At 42.5% G+C, this 15,332-nt stretch overlaps 1 protein-coding gene across 1 annotated transcript in view; it reads left to right on the top strand.

Moving 5' to 3' along the window:
• The first annotated feature begins 1,049 nt into the window (after positions 1–1,049).
• Positions 1,050–15,332, top strand: part of LOC107527108 (cell cycle control protein 50C-like) — a 29,817-nt gene continuing 15,534 nt past the window's right edge. The window contains exons 1-5 of the mRNA XM_016199739.2: positions 1,050–1,991; positions 6,740–6,850; positions 12,064–12,165; positions 13,579–13,666; positions 14,073–14,213. Of these exons, the coding sequence (XP_016055225.2) occupies positions 1,800–1,991; positions 6,740–6,850; positions 12,064–12,165; positions 13,579–13,666; positions 14,073–14,213 (634 nt within the window). The 5' untranslated portion in view covers positions 1,050–1,799. The remainder of the gene's footprint in view (positions 1,992–6,739; positions 6,851–12,063; positions 12,166–13,578; positions 13,667–14,072; positions 14,214–15,332) is intronic.

Raw genomic sequence — 15,332 nt, 5'->3', positions numbered from 1 at the left:
CTACAGCAGCTTTCGGCCTTCAGACTCAAATTGGGACACCAGTTCTACAGAGTTTGGACTTTCCAGCCTCCTCCATAATCACGTGAGCCCCTTCCTTATAATCTCTTTCCTTCTCCCTCTCTTTCTGTCTCTCTCCCTCCCTCTCTTCCTCTCTTCCTCTCTCACTTTCTCTTTCAGTGGAGCAAAAGTAGATTTACAGTTGGTATTGAAAATAATACAATAATAAATAATACAAGAATAAACTTTCGCACACTCACAACTGTAAACCTACATTTGCCCCACCCTGTATATAATCTATTGGTTCTGTTTCTCTGGAGAACCCTAGCATACTAGCTGTGAACCTCCTTTAGTTTGGGATTTTGGTTAGTTTGGTTTTGTTGTTTTAAAAAAGCCCAAGAAATACAGTTCTTATTGCTTCACTACTATGCATGACCCTTTTGCTAGGCATTTATCTATAGTAGTATAATCCCAACCAATGTTAGGTAAAGACCTAGATTAAAACACCCCTGATATTTTGTGGGCCAACCTTGCACACATACTCTAATCTTATAAGCTATTACTGGCTTTTAAACCCAAGCCCTTGACCATGTTTATTTAGGTAAACCAATAGTAGATGTAAATTAGAAGTGTTCACTGCCATCTTCTTAACAAGGCTGCCTGATAACCAACAGCCACACTACACTCGCTGCGGCCTCCCAGCTGGATTCTAATTACATGCTGAAGAGTTTCCATTGGTATTGTGCTCTTCCCCAAGTTTGCAGGTGGGAGCTCTGACTCTGAATTCAAAACCTCCTAGTGTATTTGCATTTATTTTATATTCTTTTAAACTAGATGCATTTGCCAAAGCCATTGCCTTCTTTAATACAGAAACGGTCCAGCATGGTTTCCCTGCCTGATGTTAACCAAAGAGGAAGATTAGAAACTCACCTAATTTTTAAAAAATCCTAAATCTACATCTTAAATGCACCTTAAAGAACAGGAAGGAAGTAACAGCCTAATGAAAATGATGTTAGTGGGTTGCTAATAAGTAGGGGGGTGGGGACAAAACCAAAGCAGTAATACCATATTATAATATTGGACATTTCATTGTTATCTGTCTTTTTCTTCTGCCTCATTTGGGCTACTCCAAAGCATACACTTGGGAAAGGGTTAGGAGAGATGTTTTAATCTACGGTTTTTTTACTCTAGTCTTTCTTGTGGATGAAAAAAATGGAAGTTGAGATTAACCATCTGTGTTCTACAATCCCTGTTTGCGTCTCTTTCTCATGATCACAAATAGCAAAGTTAGCTGTAATCTGAGAGCATGTTCCCAACTTAATTTATATTCATGTCAGGGGATAGCCACCTTTGGAAAAAAAATATACTACTATATTTTTTGTATTTCTAAGGGTTTAGGCAGGTTTTTAAAGTTAAATTTATTTTCCCCATTTCAGGAAGGTCTTGCCTTGAATTAGTCACCACATCCCAGAAGTAGCCCATTAGAACTGCTTCCCAGTGTCACCAGATGTTGGTTTACCCAGATTGCTGGGGAGTGTTCCTCAGCATGGCATGTAGCACAAGCTTTTGAACCTCAGTGAAATATACCTAGTAGTGGCTGATTGAAGAAAATTGTGCTCCTCCTGGATGTCAGGTCTGGTTAAGAAATGATTCAGAAAAAAAGAAATGACTCAGGGAGCTGGAAGACTGCAGCTACGAAGGAAGATTCACTTCATTCTTAATATTGTCATTATGAGGGGTTACTGTGAGTAGTAATGTTATACATGTCTTAAAAGTCTATCTCAGTCACCTGCAGGACCCAAATGGACAGGCAATCCCAGACACAGCTGTCCCGATTGCCAGACAACTCTGCCTTTAAGCAGCAGCGATTACCGGCCTACCGGCTGCAGCTCTCGGCCACCAAGGTCCTGTCTGGCTTCTTTGCCACGGGAGCATTCTGCCTTGTCATGGGCATCATCCTCATATTGTCTGCCAAGAGCATCAAGGAAATAGAGGTTTGTCTCTTCTTATGTGTTTAATGCAATTTCTAAGAATTTTCTACTTTGGGACTGTAAATGAGTGGTCCATTTGAGAACACAGCCCCTCACCGGGGAACTAAATGAGACTGGAACATCCCTGTTTTGGCTGGCAGGTGCCTGTGGTGACAGAGCCTGTGTGTTATTCATCCGTTTCCCTCCTGAGGATAAATCTCTCACACTGCTTGGCTCAGCCGTACTTATTTACAGGGTCTGGGAAAGTCAGGTTTTTATGCTGGCAGAGGATTGAGCAAGCACTTTATAGAGGTGGGAGCAGAGGCAAGGCCAAGTGACTGCCAGGTGCCCATGAATCATATTAATAGGAAGAGTGAAGAGCCAGCCCCTGGCTGGGTGGCTCAGTTGGCTGGAGATTCATCCCACACACCAAAGGCTGCAGGTTTGATCCCCGGTAGGGGCATAAATGGGAGGCAACCGATCGATGTTTCTCTCACATCTCTCATATCCATGTTTCTCTTTCCCCCTCCCCACCCTCCTTCCTCTCTAACAATTAATAAAAACATATCCCCTGGTGAATATTAAAAAAAAGAAGAGCGAAAAGCCAAAGATAGACGTCTTCAGTTTTGCCCCACTTTCAAACATAGTGTCTTTCCCTTTGCAAATGAACTCTGAGTTCATCACTTCAGTCTCTGAAAGGCAAGAACCAACCCAAATCTTTCTGGCCTCTTAGGGACACTTAGCAAAATAAACCAAATTATACTCAGTGAGGAAAGCTGAAGCCAAGGGCACACCCCTCAGTCACAAGCCTTTTGTCCATATGATTAACAAGCTGTTGGAGGATGAGAGCCCCAGAAGCTTGTCTGGGAAGAGCTGGTCTAAGGTTAAAAGGGCCATGCCCATATTCAGTCTAATGAATTAAGTAAACGTCTTATCTAAATCAACTCTGAGCAGATTCCCAGATATCCCAGGCTGTGTGACCTTCACTCCAAAGGCAGCCATGGAAAGCTGATCTGTTCCCTCTCCCCCACGTGATTAGTGGCAAAATTGTGAAGGCCAAGCCTGTCAACGTTGATTTAACATTCAGGAGTGTGTGAAGGTGCTAAGAATTCTGTGGGGTATGCAGATGAGGCAGGTAATTAAAAGTTGACTTCTGCCCTCAGTGAGCTAATGAGAGAGTAGGACAGTGTGTGATAGGAACAGAGAGCTCAGCCATGCCTGACTTGTTCATGGTCCCCACAACCCTTATACTGTGCCCAGAACATAATCACCACAAAGTTACTGAAAGAATGGATTATAGCAAACAGTGAGGACTTTAGAAAGGAGGACATCAGTTCAGGCCCCACTCCTCCTGTTCCTATTCCTATTTATATTTTCTGCGACCCTCTCCAGCTCCCAGCAGCTTCCCTCCCCAGCAATTAAGCTCACCTTCACACAATGGAGTCCTTCAGCCAGAGCTCACGGGATTTGCTCATTTGGGACACAATGCCCTTTTTAAAAAGTCCGCTCTACCATTTTCAAAGAATTCAACTTTTAAAAAACAGAATGTAACAACATTTTAAAATAGAATTATTCCACATATGTTGATAACCCTACATTTTGGAAACAGTTATTTTCCTCTGTTTGATGATTGTTTTCAAATTTCTCTTTATTGTTGAGAGTATTACAGGTGTCCCATTTTTCCCCCCAATTGACCCCCTCCACTTTGCTCCCAGCCCCTCCCCAGGCCTTCACCCCATTATTGACTGTGTCCATGGGTTATGCACATATGCATATAACTTCTTTGGTTAATCTCTTCCCACCCTCCACCCCCCTTCCCTCTTTCCTCTGAAATATGATCATCTGTTGCATGCGTCAATGTATCTGGATCTATTTAGTTCGTCAGATTCTTTTGTTCATTAGCTTCTTCTTAAAGAAAACCCTTCAACTTTTCCTGTAGTGCTGGTCTGGTGGTGATGAACTCCTTTAGCTGTTTCTTATCTGTGAAGCTCTTTATCTGACCTTCAGTTCTAAATGATAGCTTTGCTGGGTAGAGCAATCTTGGTTGTAGTTCCATGTTTTTCATCACTTTGAATATTTCTTGCCAGTCCCTTCTGGCCTGCTAGGTTTCTGTTGAGAAATCTGCTGACAGTCATATGGGTGCTCCCTTGTAGGTAACTAACTGCTCTTCTCTTGCTGCTTTTAAGATTCTCTCCTTGTCTTTAACCTTTGGCATTTTAATTATGATGTATCTTGCTGTGGGCGTCTTTGGGTTCCTCTTGTTTGGGACCCTCTGTGCTTCCTGGACTTGTAAGTCTATTTCTTTCCCCAGGTAGGAGAAGTTTTCTGTCATTTTTTTTTCAAATAGGTTTTTAGTTCCTTGGTCTCTTTCTTCCCCTTCTGGTACCCCAATAATATGAATGTTGGGCTTCTTGAAGTTGTCCCAGAGGCTCCTTATACTATCTTCATATTTCTGGATTCTTTTTTCTTTTTGCTCTTCTGGTTGGGTCCTTTTTGTTTCCTCATGTTCCAAATTGGTGATTTGATTCTCAGCGTCCTCTACTCTACTGTCTATTCCCTGAAAATTATTCTTCATTTCAGTTCGTGTAGCCTTCATTTCAAATTGGTACTTTATTAAGTAATCAATTTTCTCAGTTATTTCCCTAATAGTCTGTTTAAACATCCTTATAAACAAAATTCTGAACTCTCTATCTGTTAGCTTGCTTGGATCTATTTCATTTAGTTCCTTTTCTAGAGATTTCTTCTCTTCTTTCCTTTGTGACATGTTTCTTTGCCTCCACATTTTGGCTGCTTCCAGGTATTTGTTTCTATGCATTAGGTAGAACTGCTATGTCTCCTGGAGTTTGTAGAGTGGCTTTGTGTAGTAGGTGTCCTGTAGGGTCCAGTGGCTCAGCCTCCCCAGTCCCCTGAGCTGGGCCTTCTAGGTGCTCCCCTGTGTGGGCTGTGTGCACTGTCCTGTTGTAGTTGAGCCTTGGTTGCTGTTGGCATCCCTTGGAGGAACTGACCCCCAGGCCAATCAGCTGTGAGGACCAGCTGCAAGTACAGCCAAAGAGCTGCTGTGCTGTAGACACCCCTATGGAGCAGGATTTACTTCAGTGGAGCTTTGGTGTTCACCAAGTCCTCCCCTTGAGTGTGTCACTTGTGGATGTGGTAGGGTTGTAATCCAGTGTGTCCAAGTCTGACCACCAGGTGCACTGTCTCTGGGGCCTCCCGGGAGGTGCAAAGTCAGCCTCTGACTGTGCCTTGCCCAGGGCCACCCAGCAAACTGTAGTTGGCTGCTACTTGTGCTGGGTTTGGAGGTGCCCAGGAGAGGCCAAGCTATGAGCCAATGCAGGCTGCCGCTAGTGCCAGGCCTGGGGCCCCTTATCAAGCTGTATGGGGCACGCTGCTGCTTATTTGAAAGATTTTAGGAAAGTCCTAAGCATGGGGCTCGAGAGGCCCCTTGCACAGAAAAGCCCCTGGAAATGGCCTGGATGAGCTGCAGGTGGGGAGGGGTGGGGCCTCCGGGAATCACGGGGCGGGGCCACAGGTGAGAGTCAGGTGCTGGCGACTCAAATATGGCGCCTGCCTGCCGGCTGTGTGCGGGGAGGACTCGCCAAAGGAGCCATGGCCTCCGCCAGCCCTTCTGCCTGGGAGGAAGCCGGCCTCCGCCTCTCGCCCGGATCTCAGGCAGGTTAGTTCCTCCCCGAGTGTCCCGGGTCCTTCCAGGCTGCTGCCCGGCGCTGGGCTCAGAGGGAGCGTCCGAGTGAGTCCGCGCCGGGCCCTTTAGAGGAGCTGCTGGGGCTCCCGCAGCCTCCGCGACCCTCAGCCACAGTCCCCGCTGGTTTCACAGCCCGGAGTTGTGGGGACGTCTCTTCCCGCTTGGAGCCCTGGGCTGGGGGCCTGCTGTGGGGCTGGTCCCCTCACTCCTCCGGGAAACCTCCACCGCCGAGATTTCCTCCCGGGTTTAAATGGCAGCCCGGGGTGTGGGCCCGCGGCCGCGTCTCCGCGATTCAGCCGCGATCCACCTGCATCTCCGCCCCTCCTCCCGCTCTCGGTGCTTCTTCAGCTCCCTGGTTGGGGGGCTTCTGTGCAGCCAGGTTTCAGGAGGCTCTGAGTGATGGTGGTTCTGTATTTGAGTTGTAATTTTGATGTGGTTGTGGGAGGTGGCGGGTGCAGCTGTTACCTACGTCGCCATCTTGGTATGTCTCCTGTTTGATGATTTTTTTAACAATGTCCTCTAGATGCCGTGTAGAAGAATTCATTAATATAAATATTTTCCATACAATAAAATGGAAAAACAGTATAGTGACTTCCCCATAAAGCTGATTAGACCCAAGCCGTAGGCCCACTTCTTAGGAGACCTTGACTAATACTTTCCTAATGACACCTCTTTATGATCCAGGCATAAGGCTTCGTCGCAACAGGTTACATAAATATGCAATAAAAACACTGGTCAGTGGCAAGATGCCACAGATCCCAAAATGAAAGGCTGCATGAAGGCCCACTCCTCCGACCACCGCAGGAACATTGGTCCTGAACAGTGGGCTGCCCTTTACTCGTGGCCAGACCACATGCCCTTGACCCAGGCAGCCTGAAGACTGGTGGACTCAGGGCTTGAATTTAGATACATACGCAAGTAATTTTTTTTTTAATTAAACTTATTGATGTGACATTGATTAATAAGATTATATGTTTCAAGTGTGCGGGTCTATGATACACCTTCTGTATATTGCATTGTATCCATCACCCAAAGTCAAGTCTTCTTAATTGTTCTTTTCCCTACCTGACAGATTAATTACACATATACATGTGCAAATTGTGCAAAACTGCGGGAACATGCCATTAATTTTAACAAAGGATGCACCTGCACCATTCCTTTCTTCCTGCCAGAGAAAATGCAAGTAAGTGAAATTCAAGTGCCTTCAATCAGCTATATGCTGATCTCCTCCTATTTCATGATTTCCACCTAATGCTTCCCAAAACTGAATACAAAAAATAAGGCAAGGTAGGGCTGAGGGGAGTCTTACAGCGTTTTGAGTTTATGTGCGACTCCTCCCCCTTTTTACCCTTTGTAATTTTGTTCTCTTTTGTTTCTAAGTTTCCAGATTCTTTACCTACCCAACTTTGTAACATAATTCTTAACATCAATCCTATGTCAGCACAAGAGGGGATCGTAGAGATCACAGAATCTAACCACTCATTTTAGAGTAAGAAAATTAATGAGCTAAGAGGTTAAGTTACTTGACCAAGGTCACACAGTGAGTTAGTGTCAGGGGTCACACACCTGATGGGATTCTTCTTGGGTCCCCCCAAGTCATTCTACATATGCAGTTACCTAATCCCTAAGTCAAGTCTTGGCCTGGTTGTCAGGCACTGTGAGAAATGTCAAAGAAATATTAAGGGAGTCCCTGCTCTTGGGCTGATTAAAGTTGTGCGTGTTAGTCCAGGTCCTCTGAGAAGCAGATGCCAAGACAGGATTAGACATGCAAGAGATTTATTGGAGGAACTGCCTGTAAGGAAAAGTGGGGAGGGAGCTGGAGGAGACTGAGAGAGCCGTCAGACCACAACACAGCTCGCCCCGGCCCCCATAGAGAGGGAAGGGAAGAGGTGGGAAGGGGAGAGGGAGAGAGGGAGAAAAAGAAGAAAGCTAGGGTCTTAGAAGTGCATTCTTAAGAAAGTTTCAGAAGGCTCAGTGAACTTGCAAGACTACCAATGACTTGCATGTGGATAAGCCCAGCAGTGAGTCCTCCGCGCCTCGTCAGCCCACCAGACACAGGTGGTGGGTCACTCCCTCACCCCTGACATACTTTCTTCTCTTGGCTTCCAGGACACCGCTCTCTTGGAATTCCTCCTGGCTCTCTGGCTGCCCTTCTTTGGTTTCTTTGCTGTTCCTCCTCTTTTCCTCAATCTCTGTATTGAGATCTGCAGGGTTGTAGTCTTAGTCCCCAGTCTTCTTCTCCTCTCTAATAAGCACTCACTTCCTTGGAAATGTCATCAACCCCTGGGCTTTAAATGCCATCCATTTCCAACGCTTATATCCCTAGCCCAAACCTCTCTTCCACTATCCTTTCTTGTATTTCCAGTTGCCTTCCTGGTGTCAAAATTTGGATGACTGACAGATATATGAAGCTCAACATTTCCAACACTGAACTCCTGACACCCACTTCTCCCCACCAGAAAACACCCCATTCCACCCACAGACCTCAGCCTCAGCTGATAGCAGCTCCATCCTTCTGGTTCCCAAGCCAAAGGCCCAGAAGTCATTCTTGACTCCTCCCATTCTCTAACATCTCACATCCAGTCCACCCTGCTTGCTCTACCTTCAAAATGTATTCAGAGTCTTCCCACTCCTCCCCTCTGCTACTGCTACCTAGCTCCATGCCACATTCAACTCTCCCTTGAATTTCTGCAACAGCCTCCTAACAGGTCTCCCTGCTTATATCGGTGTCGCAACAGAGCAGCTAGAGTAAGCTTCTTATTTTATTTTTTTAAATATGTTTTTATTGATTTCAGAGAGAGGAATGGAGAGGGAGAAAGAGAGATAGAAACATCAATGTTAAGAGCCACTGATGTGCTGCCTCCTGCACACCCCCTCTTGGGGATTGAGCCCACAACCCGGGCATGTGCCCTGACTGGGAATCGAACTGTGACCTCCTGGTTCATAGGTCGACATTCAACCACTGAGCTACGCCAGCCAGGCTAGAGTAAGCTTTTATTTTATTTTATTTACAGAGAGAGGACAGGAGAGGGAGAGAGAGAGACAGAAACATCAATGATGAGAGAGTCATTGATCCAGCCCACGACCTGGCCATGTGCCCTGACCAGGAATCGAACCCCGATCGCCTGGATCCTAGGTCGACGCTCAACCACTGAGCCATGCCGGGCCGGGCTAGAGTAAGCTTTTAAAGCAGAAGTCATTTGAGGAAATTATTCCTTTGCTTAAAAATCCCTGCAATGGCTCCTGTTTCCACTACGTGAAAAGGCGTAAGGCTTTACAAGGCCCTACATGATCTGGATTCCTGTTTCCCCTGCGACCCGATCTCTCCATTCTCTTCCATGCACCCCTACACCAGCCACACTGGACTCCTCATTCCTCAAACAAATTGGACATGGTCTTGCCTCGCTCTCTTACCAGATATCCGCTTGACTACTTCCCTGCCTCCTTCAGGTCTTGGCTCAGTTCTCACCTCAGTAAGGCCTACGCTGGCCAGCCTGTCTCATACTGCAGCTTGTCTGCTCACTCCACCCCTGCACTCCTGATCCTTGTTACCGTGCTGTAAGTTCAATGTTTTCCATAGTGCTTTTAGCGCCTTCTAATATATTATAGAAATTAACAGTTTATTATGCAGATGTAGGGTTTGTTGTCTTTCACTGTTGTATCCCACGCACTGGTAACAAGGCCTGGCACACTGTAGGTGCTCGATTAATGTTTACTGAATGATCGCATGAATCTTCATTTCCTCCACGGTGCATAGCACAGTGTGTTTCACATGGCAGATGCTCAGAAAATGTTCCCTAGAATATTAAATGAATGGAAGAAAAATAAAGTGCTAAATTATATGGAGTTATGTTCTAGGAGGCTTTGGTTTTATGTGTCTCTTTCTTATTTTCCCCCTTGATCCCAGAAGAAAGCATGTTAGTAATATTCTGAACTCATCTGTATTGATTATGGGTAGCTCTAATCACTTTTGTAAATCAGGCATAAATTGCAAGGAAATTACTGAGTTGTACTTGGGTTATAACTGAAATCTATATAAAGCCATGGGGAAGTTTTACAAATGTGTGTCCTTTTACTGTAGGTCAAAATTCTAGTTCTCCACAGCAAGAGCCTTCCTCAGCTCCCCATGCTGCCCCCCAAAGTAAAAGTTCACGTTGCTTAATTTGGAGGGGAGGCTTAAAACAACAGAAATTTATTCTCTCACAGCTCTGGAAGTCAGAAGACTGAAATCAGTATGTCAAGCAGGGTTGTTCCTTCTTTGGGGCTCAGAGTATTCAAAGTTTTGAAGAAAAAGATCCAAAGGATAAAACCTTTAAAGGGCTTCAGTTCCCATCTGTCTGTATCCTTTGAAACCCCAAAGGCAAATGAACTGTTACCAGCTGCTAACCATTCCTTTCAGGCAATGGCTTTCCCGTAAAAACCCAACCAACTGCTTAGGGCAATCACAGGGCCTTCTCACCAGTTAGCACACAGGACGGGCGCTTGGCAATGAGTCCACATGAGACTTCGCCTTAACCTCAGAATCCTGCACTGAGAGCCACTGGTGTAAATAGAAGAAACTCCATAAAGTATGTGCCTCCAGGACTAATCAAAAAGGTGACAATCTTTGAGGCCTTGTTAAGCTAAAACTTGGACAAAGAATCATTAAAAAAAGGTTATGAAAACACTCCTGTCCCTAGTGTGGTGTGTTCTCTGCCTGTTTATTTTATCATCTATATGAATATATAGCTTTGGGTAAGTAGGATTCTCTTTTTAGCTTCCAAGAAAATGTATGGTAAATTCCTTTCTGTGGATTTCATATTTTCTGTAGTTCAGGGTCAACAATAGAGGTTTCCCCTTTGGGTGAGGAAATGTAATCAGTCATTCCTGCTACTCCTGGCTTATTCAACTTCACGTCCATGCTCTCTGTTTACTATGTTGCAGCGTGCCCCTGTTGCAGCCCAGCATCTCCCCTTCTTGGTGTTCTCAAGATTTTCCTCTTAAAAGTGATGAAGCTCGCCAGTTGTTTTCTGTAACTGGCCACACTTACCATGACCTTTATTTCCAACCTGCCCTGGGTACCAGCCCCTGTTTTCCATACTTAACCTCTTGAAGGTCTTTAGGGTGGGGCCGAAAGCCTTTCCAAATGCTGTTCTTGCAGAGTAAGAAAATCAGTTGACTCAGGGAACTGTAAAGGAATACTTTAGTAGTTCTGGCACTGAATAGAGCACGTAACATGTGGGAGGCACTTTAAATAAATGTTAAGCTGTCATACAGTTTTGGATGCAGGCCTTATTATTTTGGAGGTAGCTCATATATTAATTATAAACAGCTACATTGGCCATTTCTATTTGCATTATATATGCCAATAGTAAAATCTTTGTCAAGTCTGCGTAGAGAATTTCCAGGGCCGTGGTATGCTACCGTGAAGGTAGAAGCATGAGAGTAGCCTGTGGCTGGGCATTCTCCTACAGCAGTGTACGTGAAAAGGCTTGCCTCTTACGGCAACCAGGCTGCTTATAGCTAAGGGGAAAATCACCTTTTTTTGGATCAGCAAATTATTCCATCTTTTTGTCCATACAAGTGGTTCGCCATTTCTTGAGCAAGTACTATATGCCAGGTACTGTGCTAGATACTAGGGATAAAAAGACAGAAACACTGGGAGCTGGACCACAAAGAGCCAGTCTCATGCCTTTCACATGCCCAATGCGCACACGCCTGAATATGCTCAGTGGCTCCGATCATGGGTTTGCTTTGAAATCACATGACTTTGATGCCTACCTACCACAACCCTTAGGAAAATATTTTTCCTAGTATTGCTGGGAAATAATATTTGTAAAATCAAATTTTATATATTGAGAATACAAAGCCTGATTATAAAACATTTTCAAGGCAGGAATGCAGTAGCCCTTATAAAAGTATTAAAAATAAGTTATTTAGTCATTCTAATAATTCTTTATAGACCAGGATTTTCCAACACTGACTTTTTTTTTAATTCAGGCAAGCAACACTTTTTTTTTTAAATCCTCACCCAAGGCTATGTTTATTGATTTTAAAAAGGGGGAGGAGGCAGAGAGAGAGAAAGGTCAATGTGAGAGAGAAACATTGATCAGTTGCCTCCTGTACACACCCCAACTGGGGACTGAACCCAAAACCTAGGTCTGTGCCCTGCCCGGGAATCGAACCCGCAGTCTTCTGGTGCATGGAATGGTGCTCCAACCAACTGAGCCGCTCTGCCAGGGCTCCAACATTGATTCTTAAAAGGGATTTCTTGAGTTTCTATTTGACATAAACTTTTCAGTTCCCATCATATTTTTCTTTATGACTTTTTATATTTTGAAAATCCTGCCTATGTTTATTAATATTCCAGTTTATTTTTCTTACTCTCATCTTACTTTTCGCTTTTCTTCTCTACAGGGTAATGTTTATATGTACTACAAATTGTATGGTTTCCATCAGAACCTTTATCGATATATTCTCTCCAGAAGTAACAGCCAACTGATGGGTAGAAATATAAAGGTAAGGCTTTACTTTGGCATAATACTCTTTTTTTTTTTAAACCAGATGGATCTTTCAGTCTAAGAGTATGGAAAACAGATTCAAAAGCTAAGGTTTTGCCCAGCCGGGTATGGCTCAGCAGTTGAGCACTGACCTAGGATACAGGAGACTGCAGTTCAATTCTCCGTCAGGGCCCATGCCCGGGTTGCGGGCTAGGCAGCTGATCAGTGATTCTCTCATCATTGATGTTTCTCTCTCTCCCTCTCCCTTCCCCTCTCTGAAATCAGTAAAGATATATATACATATATAAAAGAGCCAAGGTTTTACAAAACAGAACTGTCCATTTCATTCTTGTGAAAGTTGAAGGGGCTGGGTATTCAAGATAGCTGCTGTTAAGAAAAGGAGAACTTTCCCTCTTCAGAGCAGTTATGAGAATCTTGTCTGATTAAATGCCTATCCTTTCATGCACCAACCGTTTTCTTTATTTTACAGAATTTTATATTAAAATTGGATACATATTGGATTGTTCAAATCTTGGTAATACTGAATATGTCAGAAGGGCAAATCTTCAAGTACTTTTCAACACAGTTCAGGAGTTTGTTTGTTAAAGTTGATGGCATACTAGACTGACACATTAATTAGATTTCAGTATTATTTCTTCACACATAATTTCTGTAGTTATCTTTAAAGTTGCCCGTTTTAGTTGATGGAATCACCAACCATGTTGATAGTAACTGAGAGATTTGTCTTAATCTGGCTCACACTGTATCTAGCATTGTCTTTCCTATAATTGGGGCCTTCAGTCCAGCCAAATTTAAGGAAGTTGGGCTCCACTTGAATAAAACCCTTTGGTTTAATTGGATACCCTTGCAGACCTAGGAATGCAAAATTTTATTCTTGATAGATGATGTTTAGCATATTAGCAAGAAAAGCAAGGAGGAAACCTTTTTTCTATACTGACATTATTATATAAGAGTGATAAATTATTTTTAGCAACCATTCTTTTAAAACTATATTCTGGTTTAGGTAGATAAGTCATCTCACTATAGGCTCATGAGTTTTATACTTTTTGGAATATAAATTGCACTTCAATAAAAGCAGGTTTTAAAATGTATTCCAGTGTAGACTTAGGGTGATACTTAGCACAGCCAGCAAGGTACAGTTCCTTCCTACAGACATATTTGGCATGCTATGTATTGTTAATGAGGAAAAAAACTGCGTGTGTGTGCACGCGCACACACACCCCCTCCAAAACACAAAGATTTTCTAGTCTAAGTGAGCTGGAAGCCTGGAGAAAATCAGTTAGTAGTCCATAATCTTGGTCCGTGCCAGTAAATCAGTGTGGGGAAATTTACGTTGCCAGTGTTCTCACTTTCAACATTTCAAGGAAGTTTAGCAAAAGCACTTTTCAATCATGTATCCTCTTGTATCCAGGATGTTGGAGAATGCAATTCATTTAGAAAGACCCACAATGGAACCCCCATCTGTCCTTGTGGAGCTATTGCCAACAGCATGTTCAATGGTAGGTGGATTTTTTTCTATCTCCATGCTGTGCCCTTTCATAAGTGTGTAACCTAAATGTTCAGAAGATCATTTCTGCAGCAGAGGGGCCGTATTTTTTTTTTTTTTAATTTTGTATTCATTATCCACTGACTTACAGTATCTCATTTGCAAGTAAGTTCTTTCTTACTAGAGTGACAGAGTAGTTAGGGACATGAGTTCAATGGTGCTTAAGAGTATTTTTCAATAATTGGGCCTTGGCAAGAAATTTCATATAAAAATAGTATTGTAATTCCAGCATCTATGGGAGGTAGGCATGTTGAGAGCCTGCTATAACCCTGGTTTATTTTTCATTTCTAGCTTTGCATATCAGAGGGTGGCAAAAATGCTTGCTTGCATCTCTAACACAATTTTTAATTTCCTTACAGATACCATCATTCTTTTGTACAACCTTAATTCATCTATATATGTGGAAGTCCCAATGCTAGCGAATGGAATTACATGGTGGACAGATAAGTTCATCAAGTTTCAGAATCCAGTTTCCAGTGATCTTCCTAGTGCATTTGCAGGTAAGATCCATACATTAGCTTAACATTTTTTATCTCTTTGTAGAAACTTTGGTTTTTATGTGTGAGAAGATATTTATGATTCCTCCTTCTTTCCTTCTTTGTTGGCTTCCTTTTTGTTCTAACTTTCCCTACCTGTGGACACCTCCATCACATACCTGTCAGACACATGAAATAATCAGTGCCCTGGTTCCTTCCAGTTTACCATTATAAAAAGTCAGTGTTTTAAGAAACTTGTTGATTCATCTAAAATTAGGGTGAACACATAATTGTTCTGAACTGGTGCACTTTTGAGAATGAAAGGGAGCACTAGAATAACTAAAGTTATGTATTTATTTGAAATCTTTATTTATTGATCAATAAATTAACATTACCATTTTTGTAGGCCTATAAAATAATTCTGTTACAAACTACTTTAAAAATGAAACTATTTAAAATATTAAAATAACATGCCTATGTACATTAAACCAACTTTTTTTTAAAAAAAACTACTTTATTACCAAAACGTTAAAAGATAACATAAGCAGAATATAATTTTGGATACATAGTCACATACTTTAATCAGTTTCTTACCCATATCTATCTTCATTACATACCCCTGTATTTTTCTAATGAATTTTTTATTCTTTTAAGAACTATTTTATTAAAATAGTCTTCTTAACTTTTCTCAAAATTATCTACAGTCTCTTTTAAAACTGTATTTTATGGTTAATCAATTTGAACTTGTTAACACCTTTAATCCATCTTTTATGACCCTGTTTTTTTTAATTGAGAAAATATCTATAGGTGCTGAGGTACCTGTTATGCTCACAGCCAGTTTTACTGAATGGAGGATGTTCTCAGTTTCAGTTTTTTTGTGTTGAAATAGGCTAATATTGTGACCCAAATATTTTCATAGGGACTGTCTTTTCAACTTCACATTTTTTTCTATTTATGATTCTTTTGGATGTATTACTAAATTTAGATGCTACAAAATCTTAGACCTTCTTGATATCATTTAATTCTGGTAGAGAAGAAAATTTTACTTAGTTAAAAATAGAAGTGCCGTCAAAATATACATTGAGATATTCTAAAGCATGATTATATAATTTAAACTTAAATCTTATACACATTTTGAACTCT

Source organism: Miniopterus natalensis, chromosome 6 (assembly GCF_054644295.1).
Source record: "Miniopterus natalensis isolate mMinNat1 chromosome 6, mMinNat1.hap1, whole genome shotgun sequence".
In the NCBI taxonomy this organism is placed as follows: Eukaryota; Metazoa; Chordata; class Mammalia; order Chiroptera; family Miniopteridae; genus Miniopterus; species Miniopterus natalensis.
Note: the sequence above shows the minus strand (reverse complement) of the source record. Positions and strands in the feature narration are given on the sequence as shown.